Here is a 12,983-nt window from a genome sequence, read left to right as displayed (position 1 = left end):
AGGAGTCTCGATTTCGACCACAGAACCACCTATCTACTCCCCTTACATTTGAATCCCCTATGACTATAGCTCTTCTACTCTTTCTCCCGCCCTTCTGTACAGCAGAGCCAGCCACGGTGACATGAACCTGGCTACTGCTGCCTTCCCCTGGTAAGCCATCTCCCCTCTCCATTCACCTGAGGAAGGAGCAGTGCTCCGAAAGCTCGTGTTTGAAACAAACCTGTTGGACTTTAACCTGGTGTTGTAAGAGTTCTTACTCTACCCATCTCCCCCAACAGTATCCAAAATGGTATACCCGTTTTGGAGGGAGATGATCTATTGACAGTGCAACACTCCCTCAGTACTGACCCTCTGACAGTGCGGCACTCCTTGAGTACTCATCGTCTGACAATGCAGCACCGATCCTCTGTACTGATCCTCTGACAGTGCAGCACTCCATCAGTGCTGACCCTCCTCTGAAAGTGCAGCACTCCCTCAGTACTGACCCTCTGACAGTGCGGCACTCTAATTGGAGAGTGGCACAGTGCTTAGCACTGCTGCCTCAAAGCTCCAGGATCCCGGGTTCAATCCCAGCTTCGGGTGACTGTGTGTGTGGAGTTTGCAGTTTCTCCCCGTGTCTGCGTGGGTTTCCTCCGTGTGCTCCGGTTTCCTCCCACAGTCCAAAGATGTGCAGGTTAGGTGGATTGGCCATGATAAATTGCCCCTTAATGTCAAAAAGGTGTAGGTGGGGGTCACCTGGTTACGGGGATAGGGTGGAGGTGTGCGCTTTTGTAGAGTGCTCATTCCAAGGGCTGGTGCAGATCCGATGGACCGAATGGCCTCTTTCTTCACTGTAGGGATTCTATGATTACTGATGTTTTTCATCATGTGGAGATGCTGGCATTGGACTGGGGTGAGCATGGTAAGAAGTCTTACAACACCAGGTTAAAGTCCAACAGGTTTGTTTCAAACACTAGCTTTCGGAGCGCAGCCCCTTCCTCAGGTTGGACTTTAACCTGATGTTTTTCAGTTATTGGTGGAGCAATAAACTCTTAAAAGAATAGCGAAGTGTAGTGAGTCATGAGCCTCCCCCATTTACTCCTCCAGAATGGGTTGAAGTCAGACTTCAGAGTTAAGGGCATAAGAGGGATAATAGCAGGCTGCACAGAATAAAGACATCAGCAGCTCTTCTCAAACCTTTCCTCGTCTAGGCACTGCTCACATTTTTGTTAGGTGTTAGCTTGACTTCCTGGAAACATGGAGTGCAGCTCTGCAACCTCGGGGAAGACAAGACTATCACAGTAGTTACCACATGCCAGGTTTAAATGTCCAGTTGAATGCTCATGAAGGGGTGAGTGGATGAATAAGTGAATGGATAGGGTGGTACAGTTGCAGGTGAGTGGGATGGCAGGTGGGTAGTGGGGTAGTTGGGTCAGAAGGGGTAGTCAGATCAAGGACCGTCAAGCCAGATGGGGTAGTAGTTGAGTCAGGTGAGGGTGGGGTGTGTGTGTATATATGTGTGTGTGTGTGTGCGCGTGTGTGGAGGTTGGGGGTGGGGTTAATCTGATGGAAATTGAGGCCGTCAGCGTGAGTGATTAGGGGGTTTAGTTCTGCAGTTATCCAAGAGTTACACTAGGATTTTTCTGTCCGGGTTATCCTGGGTAACTACTCAGTTAAGCCCCACAGAACAGTCCAATGTCTCAGAATCTAGCTCAGATGAAATGAGATGAAATGAAAATCACTTATTGTCACAAGTAGGCTTCAATTGAAGTTACTGTGAAAAGCCCCTAGTCGCCACATTCCGGCACCTGTTTTGGGAGGCTGGTACAGGAATTGAACCCACGCTGCTGGCCTGCTTTAAAAGGCAGCTATTTAGCCCTGTGCTAAACCAGCCCCTCCTTCAAACCACAAAAGTTCAAACTTCCTGGTCAATTCCCAGAGGTCAAATTTTGGGAATTACGCAAGGTCGCAACCCATATCTTGAGTCATTTCGTCTCTGGTGATCCAGAGAAGATCTGGGCCATTATACTCGCTGCCACGATACTAAGCATTGATCTGTCTAATGTGCTTATTATGACCAAATATAATATAGTAATTGAGCAATTAGAACTTGTTCCTGGTTTGAGCAACCATTCTATAATTCACAAAGTTGTCTCCTAAGTTTATTTTTGTCCTGAATCCTGTTTGTTGGCTCTCTGGAACACCATTTTTCCTATATTTTCAGTCAGTAACTAGGCAACTGCTACGGGGTCACCTCTTGCCACCGCCATTATATCTTTGATTTTGGACATGCACACTGTGCATTGCTGCTATCAGCTCACTCAGCCACAGGGAGTTTTAAGAGGAGTGGTACTCATGGCCTGCGACAGAGGAGAAAATTTATCTCAAACAAAAAAATTAAAACATTTTCCACTTTTGCTTTCTGAAACACATCTTCAAAATCAACAAATAAAAATATCCTTAATAGATTTCCCACTGGAGCGGTCTTCCTCATTCAGAAACTTCAGTCGTTCCACCAGCCTGCTCCGCAGCCACAATGCAACATAGAACATAACAGCGCAGTACAAGCCCTTCGGCCCTCGATGTTGCGCCGACCTGTGAAACCACTCAAAAGCCCATCTACACTATTCCCTTAAACCTTTCCGTGCGCTGCCAGACAGCCCACTGTTATCTGTTACTAAAGGTGTTCAAGGGCAAGTCTGGACTTCCTGCCGTTCCCTGGCTCTGGATGCGCTCAGAATCAGGATCCAAGTCATCAGAATGTATTGACTTGTAGGTATACCAATAGTTACATAATATTGCCTTTAAGATCACTATATCATTACAAAGAATTGTCCAAACGTTTTAATGTGTAGCGTCTGTCTTGTGGTCTACACTTGCAAGTAAAGAGGAAATTCAAGGACTAAAACACTTGGCACAAACACCAAAACATACCAAAGCTGTCAGCATCTCTATAAACCAACTGTAATTGAAAATATGGAAATATGTGTCATTTGAAACATGGAGGTCTGGCAATATCTGGTCTGAGAGAAACATGAGAGGATACAGGGAAAGATCCCACAAAGGGTTAATAGCAGCTGCAAAGAGCAGGATTATAAAATGCAGATTCTTTCTCTCAAGCAGGCTTAGCAAACACACAGAATTTTTGTATGAAGCTAAAAACAATGGCTCACACCTTCATTGAAAGTAACTATCTTAGTAAGCATCTGGAAAAGCATGGATGAAGGTTTCAGTTGAATTAAGTGACGAATGTTTAAAATAGGCAGGTCTTTCAAGTTATAACCAAGTGAATTTTTAGCATACAGCTAAAAGCAATGTTTCACACCTTCATTGAAATTAACTCTCGTAGTAAATAGCTGGAAAGGAAAGGATGAGGTTCAGTTGAATTTGGTGAAAATTCTAGGTGTGAAATTTTACTAACACCAAGTAAATTAAAAGAAAATTGGAGACAACCTGTCTACGAGAAACATAATTTAAAGCTAAAATCAAAGTCAAAATGATGAGCTGGGGAAACAATTGGAAAATAAAACTATAGAAATGACAGGAATTAAAAGTAACACCTCTTGAAACCAAAGCATTTTTGAATATCACAAAGGAACTTTGAACATCACAAAGGACAATGTAATCAGATCTGAGGGCTGAGGCCATGCCCAAAATGAATACTTAGTTGTATTAGAATGTTTAGATCAAAGATGCTTTTTACAATCAAAGTGAAATAAGTTAATTTACAATAAGGTAATAACAACTTAATAACTGTTAGAAAGAGAATATAAACCCAGAGACCAGAGCAAGCAGAACCAGAACAAGAACTCAGAGAAAAGGAGAGAAGGAACAAGAGAAGCAGATTCAGCTTACAGCCAGCTCAGTCATGGGGAAGATAAGGCAAGCAGCCGAGCTAAAACAGTCATGGTAAATTATTATTTCTGAAAATATAGTGATGGATTCACAGTCTGCAGGAACAGTGGGGGAGCAGGTGTAAGCTGTTGTCTTAACAAATGACTTGTTGAATGTTCTGTTGGGTGCACTGACATTGGTGTCAAAGCAAACATTTTGAATCCAATCCCAACTAAAATCAAACGGATATCTTGGGTTTCTAGGGTAACTGATACATGTTGAAGCCAGATAAAAGAGCACAGTAAGAAGTCTTACAACACCAGGTTAAAGTCCAACAGGTTTGTTTCGAATCACTAGCTTTCGGAGCACTGCCCTTTTCTCAGGTGAATGTTCAAAACAAACCTGTTGGACTTTAACCTGGCATTAGAAGACTTCTTACTGTGCTCACCCAAGTCTAATGCCGGCATCTTCACATCCAGATAAAAGAAACAGAGCCATCCAACGTCACAACAGCAGCCAGTGGTGCAGTGCAGGTAGATTGAAGAAGACAAAAGCTGGATCCAGGAGCTGGTATAGACAAATACAATGTTTCTATAGCTGTTTCTGTTAGTTAAAAGTAATTGATTGATCGGATTTGACCATGTAGGATACCAGACCAGACCCCAGTTTCTGTTAGGATACCAGACGAGAACTCCAATTTGCAATTTGTAAAATTCTGAAGAAAGGATACTTCACCCCAGGAGTGATGACTCTGACCAATAGTTATCTTTTATGTAAAAACAAACTTTAATTTAAACAAAGAATTAAAAACATTAACGTCAAAGAAACAGCTTTACAATTAACAGTTAAACAATGCTTAAATAAAGGGAAAAATGACTTTATCTCACTATCTGCACCAGTCACTATATATTTGCCAACTAAGCAACCCAATTCAGTTCAAAATCCACTCATATTAAAGTTAACAAATCAGGGTTACTTGATGTTCTCTGTGCAGACCTTTGGAGAGACACCTTTCATAAACGACTTAAAAATCCTTCTGTTTTGTCAGATCCAAATCCCAAAGCAAACTGCCAAAAACTACGACAGGCCTGGCTTCTCCCATTAATTACATCACCTGTATCTCACTAAGATGTCTCATGACCTGCTTGGCTAGGACTAAACAATAACTCAAAATTATCTATACCCCAGGAAACCTCCTTTCTATAAACAATATTGCATTAGTGATCTGTCTCTAAACAAGTTTTTGTTTCTTTATTTGTTCATGGAATGTGGGCATCGCTGGCTGGGCCAGGATTGGATTTGTTTATTGTACCGAGGAACAGTGAAAAGTATTTTTCTGTGAGCAGCTCAACAGATCATTAGGTACATGGAAAGAAAAGGGAATAAAAGAAAATACATAAAAGATTAGAACGATTGTAAGTTAAGTAAAAAGTGGATCTGTTGGGGAGAGCTTGCAGAGGGTCACCTCATTCTGGTGCCATCTTCTGGAACCAACCATTTGTTGCCCAACCCTGAGGGCATTTAGGAGTCAACCACATTGCTGTGAGTCTGGAGTCACATGTAGGCCAGACCAGGTAAGAATGACAGATTTCCTTCCTTAAAAGGACATTAGGGGTCGGTTTAGCTCACTGGGCTAAATCGCTGGTTTTTCAAGCAGACTAAGCAGGCCAGCAGCACGGTTCGATTCCCGTACCAGCCTCCCCGGACAGGCGTCGGAATGTGGCAACTAGGGGCTTTTCACAGTAACTTCATTGAAGCCTACTCGTGACAATAAAGCAATTTTCATTTTCATTTTTCATTAGCGAACCAGGTGGGTTTTTACAATAGTCGACAATGGTCGTCATTAGACTTTTAATTCCAGATTTTTATTGAATTCAAATTCCACCATCTGCCCTGGCGGGGTGCAAACCCAGAGCATTATCTTGGGTCTTTGAATTACTAGTCCAGTGACAATACCACTATCTCCCCAATTCAATGGTTAAAATCAATGAGTACCTCACCTTTTACAGCACCTTCATTTTAGCAGACATACTGCCTGTACATATTTGAACTTGGGATTTTAATAACATTACTACAACAAAATATAATATATTAACAATTTCTTACATTCATCTCACAGTGCACAGGATTGTCACCAAGGATTCGGTAAAAGGTAACGCTGGTGGATCCACAACATCCGAACTGTTGTGAGAAGACAGAAGAGCTGAAGTGGTTCTAGAGAAGAATGCACCCATTGAACTTGGGTTGATTGGGATCTGCTATCGACTCAGAATTGGAAGCTAAAAATTTGAAGGAGCTAGAAATCTATCGGAGGAAGATCAGGCTCTTGGAGGGCTTTGTGGTTGAAACTTATGCCATACATGCCGAGTGGACTGCCTTGTTTATCTGCAACGTTTATCTTTGTTGTATCTGCTATTTCATTTGTAGTTTTATATATATATATATATATTATATATATTTTCTGTGATTTGACTATTAATTCATGTTTAATTTAAGCTAATTTTAGTTTGATGTTAATGTAAAAGTTATAAAAAGTGAGATCTTATCCATTGGATTTTCATTAGAGTGGCTTGGTAAATTTGGTTTGTTTTGTTTGTTCATCTCCCCAAGAATAATATATATTTTTATAAGAATGCTTAGAGTAAAATTTAAAAATCTGCCAATGATACTAAAGCTGGTCACTTGGCCGACAATCAGGTTACCCCCAATTGACAATAGAACATAGGCTAGCAAATGGACAGACATTTGCAGCAGATTGAATCTAATGCAGGAAGAAGTGTGAAGTAATGTATTTTGGCAGAAAGGATAAGAAGAAGCAATATAATCTAATCGGCTCAATACTAAGGAGTGCACAAGGACAGAGGGACCTGGGGGTTCATGTGCACAGATTTTAGACGGTTACAGGACATATGGAGAGGATAGTTAGAAAGCACGTGAGAGGATAGTTAGAAAGCGTCTTGCACTTCATTAATAGAGCTATTAAGGACAAAAGCAGCAAAGTATGCTGAACCTTTATAAAGGTCTAGTGAGTATTGCATCCAATTCTGGTCACCACACTTTAGGAAGGATGTGAGGGTCTTTTGAGGGGGTGCAGATGAAATTTACCAGATGGTTCCAGTAATAAGGGATTATACCTACAAGGTTAGGTTGGTAAAGCAGGGCTGTTCACCTTGGAGCAAAGGAGATTTGACAAGGCTATACAAGGTTTTGACAGGTTTAGTTAAGGTAGACAAAGAAAAGCTGTTCCCATTATTTGATGGTAGAAGGACTATGGCACATAAATTTAAGGTTTTGGGCTGGAGGTGGCGGGGGGGGGGGGGGGGGGGGGGGGAAGAGAGAGAGAGAGAGAGAGAGAGAGAGAGAGAGAGTGTCTATAAGGAAGGCCTTTTCTACACAGTGGGTGGTAATGATGTGAATCTCACTGTCTCCAAGGGTCATGCAAGCCGGGATGATCAATGATTTCAAAACACGCAAGAAAAATAAACTTGCAGAGATTAAGGCAGTGGTTCCCAAACTATGGTTCGTAAATGTCTCAGGACTTTGGGGGGGGTCCATAATGACCAACACATAGGGGGCCCATAATGACCCACCAAAATTAATCTCAGCTGTCGGTTCAAGTAGTAGCTTGACACTCAGGATGGTCAAAGTCAAAAACAGCCAATCAGGTACTTAGACCATCCCAATTGACACGCTACTTGGTTGCGGTTCTTTAAACAATAAAAATCTTTGGCCCAGCAGATTGTGCCTTGTCTCGCACCTCGTGACAGGAGCTGAAGTTGCAGAGTGGTGTGCTGTGTCTTCTGCTTCAGAGTACTGTGCTGCTTGTGCCTGTAGGGATGGAACTTTAGAGCAAGTACCTGCTTGTTAATTGTGGGGTCGTGAATGAGAGGTGGGGAGGGTGAGATTAAGGGGTTGGAAGTTTCAGGGGGAGTGAGGTGAGGGTAAAGGGTTGGGGGGGGGGGGGGGGGCGAGATGATTGAGTGGATTTTGAGGAAGTGACTCAATGTTTAACACCACAAAATTAAATACTATACAGGTACTGCTGTGTGCAGAACCTGTTAATGAGAGCTGAGGCCGTCACCAAAAATCAGTGTTATCATCTACACAGTGTTATAAAGAACCAATGGGATATTTTCCTGTCAAATTAATAATATTGCATGATGCTGTTCAAGTAAAAGTTGTACTCTCTGGTTTGTTTAATAGTCACGCTGGGACCCTGTAGGATGGACATAAACTAAGGCTGCATTATAACTACTCGTTTCTTGGGATGTGGGTGTCACCGGCAAGGCCAGCATTTTTATTCACATCCCTAATGGCCACTGAACTGAGTGGCTTACGAGGCCATTTCAGGTGGCAGTTAAGTGTCAACCACATTGATGTGGGTCTGGACTCGCATGTAGACGAGGCTGGATAAGAACGGTAGATTTCCTTCCCAAACGGGCATTAATGAGTAGATACAACAATGCTAATTTCATGGGTCCCATTAATGAGACAAGCTTTATATTCCAGATTTATTAATTTATTTTAAATTCCACCAGCTGCCATGATGGGATTTGAACCCATGTCACCAAAGCATTAATAATAAAAATGGCAAATTTCAGACAAACTCAGCAGGTCCAGCAGAATTTGTCAAGAGAGAAACAAAGTTAACCTTTCATAGATGCTGCCAGAGCAGCTGCATTTTTCCTGCATGCTCTGTTTTTATTTCAGACTTCCAGTATTTTGCTTTTATTATCCCAGAGCATTAGCCTGGACCTCTGGATTCCTAGCCCACTGGCATTAGCACTCTGCCACAATCTCCCACAGAATGACCCATGCTGCATAGATACAAGATATTTGTGACCAGATGCCAATAATGGGTGTTATTGGTGAATTAATAAGGGGAGGGTTAATGGGGTGGTCGGGGTATGGAGGTAGCGTGCAAAAAAAGTGTCATAAGTAAAACAAACTTTATATTTCCAAGATCACCGCTTTTAGAATTTATACTCAGGTAAAAGAGAAAATCCCTGGAAAATCTGTATCTTGAGGGGGGGATCGCGAGATTTGGCATTTTCATAAAAGGGGTTCACAAGATGTTAAAGTTTGCAAATCACTGGGTATGGGGATAGAAATGGGGAAACAAGACTGATTGGATTGCTCCACAGAGAGTTGGCATGGCTCAATGGGCCAAATGGCCTCGTTATGTGCTATAAAGACTCTTACGACTATGATTCTAATTGTTAAAAAATTAGTAGCCTACACACCAGAGATATTGAGGTATGTTCACATTTAAAAAAACAGAAATATTCATGCTCGTAAAACTAATCCCATCTTTTAAATTACAAGTTTTTTCTGTGGCTAGATTTTATTCCATTTATATACTATCAAAGATCTACAGATCAATCAAGATTAAGCAATGGGAACAAATATATTAGCCAAGATTAAACTGAGCTAGTTGATTTGTCATAATTGTATTTAGTATACTATTAACACATCTTTGTCATGCCCAGCAGACTGACAATATGAAGAGTACTGGTGACAGTCTTGCTATATACCACAATACCTTTTGATTTATATAGGAGTTTGTGTGAAAACTGCAATGATTACACATTAACGTACAAGCTTTTCTTCTGCCCTTGTAGACCTATTATTTAAGATAAGAATCTGTGTTCCATAAAGATATTACTCACAGGTGAAATACTGGTCCAGCAAAGCATATGAACATTTGTGAGATACTGTCCACATGCCCATTTTAACTACATCAGTTGCTGGATTTGAACAGAGAAATCACAAGCAAAGGCTTCCACTGCAGAGAGAATATTTCTTTTGTCAGAATCATTTGCCTATCATATTTACATCTACCAGCACTATACTAATCCAAAAACAGTAACCATGGATAAAGAAGGGGAAGATAAAGGCAAAAAATGTAAATAAAAAAATGAGCGACAGCATTATTATTCCAAAGTGTTACATCAGGAAAATGTAAGCAGTATGTTCACATCTATGGTTCCTTCTTTGAGAAATTCCTGACATTTTCTGTGCCAGAAGGAAAAAATAATTATGTTCATGTCTTTCCCTACAAGAAGTGAGGAAAAAAAAAATCAGACCAATAATATACCAAGGCCCAATGAGAAGCATGTGCTAATCATCACCTCTAGAATATTCTTTTCCAGATTGCTAGAATGCTCATTTCTCCTATTTAATAGTTCTGGTTCTTATTAAAAATTGGCATGCATTTTTCTAATAGTCCTACCATGATAATCATTAACAGACTTCTCAGCAAATTTCAAGAGAAGTTTACACATGAAACCTCCAAACATGCAGCCACAAAAACACATCATGCACCTTTACATGCATTGGGTATAACTTACCTGCCACCCTTTTTCCCAACGCTTCTTTTCTATACCAGACTTTACCATCTCAAAGTCTGGGCCACCCCAGTTGCGAACATTGCGCCGACTGACCACTCGCTTATCCCCATCTGGTAAGGGACCTGAACGCCGGCGATCATCCAAGAAATTTCTAACTGGATTCTTGTCAACTTTTCCTTCCTATAAAAAAGGCAGGTTACTCACCAGTGAAAGTGGTTCCCGTTATTCCTTACCAAGTGCTCTTAAGTGAGAAACTTTTACAGGAGCCTGCAGAATGAGAATTTTATGTTTTCTTGCCTCATTTAGTGCACATCGGATAACAAATGCGACCATGTAGAAACGTTCAGATCATACACAGCACCAGCATTCTTAAAATTTGACCTCTGCCGCATAAACTAAGAAACTCCTGAAGAGAGGAGAAGAAACTCAGATATGGAGAACTTCAAGAAGTATTTCACCAGCAATTGGGATTGATGGCAAGTGAGGTTGCCAAGATAGTGTTTAATAAATAGCAAGAGACAATTTTGGGGACTTGCGTTTATAAATGGCTATTACTTTTAAGTAATTATTTACCCAGCTGTAAATGCAATTCCTCCTGTGGGAGCAAACCCCCCCCCCTTAACCTTACTTTTTAGGACACTACGGGCAATTTAGCATGGCCAATCCACCTAACCTGCATATCTTTAGACTGTGGGAGGAAACCGGAGCACCCGGAGGAAACCCATGCAGACACGGGGAGAACGTGCAGACTCCACACAGACAGTGACCCAGCCGAGACTTGAACCTGGGGCCCTGGAGCTGTGAAGCAACTGTGCTAACCACTGTGCTACGGTGCTGCCCATAGAAAAGAAAGGAAAATGGGATTATCATCTTAGACAAAAAGAAATTCAAAATCACTTTGGATAAAGAGGCATTTTGTCTTTATTTTAAAAAAGGAATTCACTCATCAGAATGTACAGCTTGCTAATATCTAACAAAAAATTAAGTCATGGTAGTTTCCGAGGCCAGCAGCTTCAATTAAAGGGAGATACAATTTCAAAAAAGCTTGTGACTATTTGGTTCAGTTGTCACCCAATAGACACTGTAACATTTAAAGAGTCATGATTCTAACCTTCCACCGGGGGGGGGGGGGGGGGGGGGGGAGAACTACCATTAACACTCCCTTTGTCTTGTGGCCATATAGTTATCAAATCTCTCCACAGTCCCACCTGTTCCTGACCCTTTTGCTCCACCCACTCAACTGCCTCTTCAACAGTGTAGCTATCACATTTCCCCCTGCCCCTTAGCACTACATAGACATATGGATTTGAAATATTAACTCTGTTTCTTTCTCCACCACAGATATTGACAGACCTGCAGTGTTTCCAACATTTTCTCATTTTATTTCAGATTTCCAGCATCTGCAGTAATTTGCTTCTACTTTAGCACCCTAGCTAAGTTGTTCCAGCACTGTACAGCTACAATCACTGGCATAAAATATGCAAATTGCCAAGGTGTGTAGTCCACAAAAGCAGATCAAATCTAGTCTAGCCAAGTATGCCCCCTCAGTTTACTCTCAATCATCAAAGTGATGGAAAGTGTCATAACAGTGTTATCAAGTGGCACCTTCTCAGCAGCAACCTGCCCGTTGATGCTCAGTTTGGCTTCTCAGAGCTAAATGCCAGCAAGGAAGAGAGAGTGACATTTGACCAAGCATAGCATCAAGAACCGTAGCAAAAGGGAGGAAACTCTCCACTAGTCAGAGTCATACCCAGCACAAAGGAAGATGGCTGTGTTTGTTAGAGGCCAATCATCACAATCCCAGGATATTGCTGCAGGAGTTCCTCAAGATCGTATCCAAAACCCAACCACAGCTGCTTCATCAATGACCGTCCCTCCTACATAAAGTTCAGAAGTTTGCTGATGATTGCACAGTTCCAGTTGCAACTCCACAGATACTGAAGCAGCCCATGTACACATGTAGTAAGGCCTGGGCGAGATTCAGGCTTGGGCTGACAGGTAGCAGGTAACATTCATACCACCCCCGTGCCAAACAATGACCAACTCAAACAAAAGAAAATCAAACCATTTCTCCCTGACAATCAATAGCATTACCATCATTGAACCCCCCCACCATCAACAATCTGAGAGTTACCATTGACCAGAAACATAACTGGACCAGCCATATAAATATTGTAACGACAAGAGCAAGTCAGATACTTTGTAGCAAGTAACTCGCCTCCTAGATCTCCAAATTCTGTTCACAGTCTATAAGCACAAGTCACAAATGCGATAGAATACTCTCATTGCCTGGATAAGTGCAGTTCCAACACTCAAGAAGCTCAACATCATCCAAGAAAAAGCAGCTCATTTAATCAGCAGCCCATCCACCACCTAGAACTCTCTCCCTCCACCACTGTCCCATAGTGGGGCAGCGCGTATCACCCAGAAGATGAACTGCAGCAGTTCAAGGCGACAGTTCACCACCACCTGCTCATGGTCATTTAAAAATGGGCCATAATGTTGGCCCTGCTAGGATTGGTGGATGGTTTTAAATTTGGATCATGACTGAGTGACATGCTACGAGACAGATTTGCAGCATGAATAATGTACAGAAAACACTGCCAGAAAAGAATAAGATTTCCCGAGAGAATGCCATGGAAATAGCTCAGGCGATTGAGTGTGCAGAGAAAGGAGCTCTCGAGTTACAGTGCGTGCAGACAGGCGAGGTGAATCAGCTATGACGCAAAACTTTTGCAAGTTAGAAGGGCAGAGTTGAGTGCGCAGGTGAGATACAGCTGAAATTCTGAGCAAGGCAGGGGACGGAAAAGAAAAAAAAAG

At 41.9% G+C, this 12,983-nt stretch overlaps 1 protein-coding gene across 9 annotated transcripts in view; it reads right to left on the bottom strand.

Annotated features, from left to right (window-relative positions):
* The window catches only part of LOC119955765 (coiled-coil domain-containing protein 9B-like), a 402,308-nt gene that overhangs the window by 186,203 nt on the left and 203,122 nt on the right, over positions 1–12,983 (bottom strand). For all 9 annotated transcript variants that reach the window (XM_038782328.1, XM_038782341.1, XM_038782317.1 and 6 more), the window contains 2 exons: positions 10,164–10,343; positions 5,920–5,994 (listed from right to left, as the gene is read on the bottom strand). In XM_038782328.1, coding sequence (XP_038638256.1) covers positions 5,920–5,994; positions 10,164–10,343 — 255 coding nt within the window. The remainder of the gene's footprint in view (positions 1–5,919; positions 5,995–10,163; positions 10,344–12,983) is intronic.

The sequence above is a fragment of the Scyliorhinus canicula genome, chromosome 2, assembly GCF_902713615.1.
Source record: "Scyliorhinus canicula chromosome 2, sScyCan1.1, whole genome shotgun sequence".
Taxonomy (NCBI): Eukaryota; Metazoa; Chordata; class Chondrichthyes; order Carcharhiniformes; family Scyliorhinidae; genus Scyliorhinus; species Scyliorhinus canicula.
This window is presented reverse-complemented; position numbering and strand designations above follow the sequence as displayed.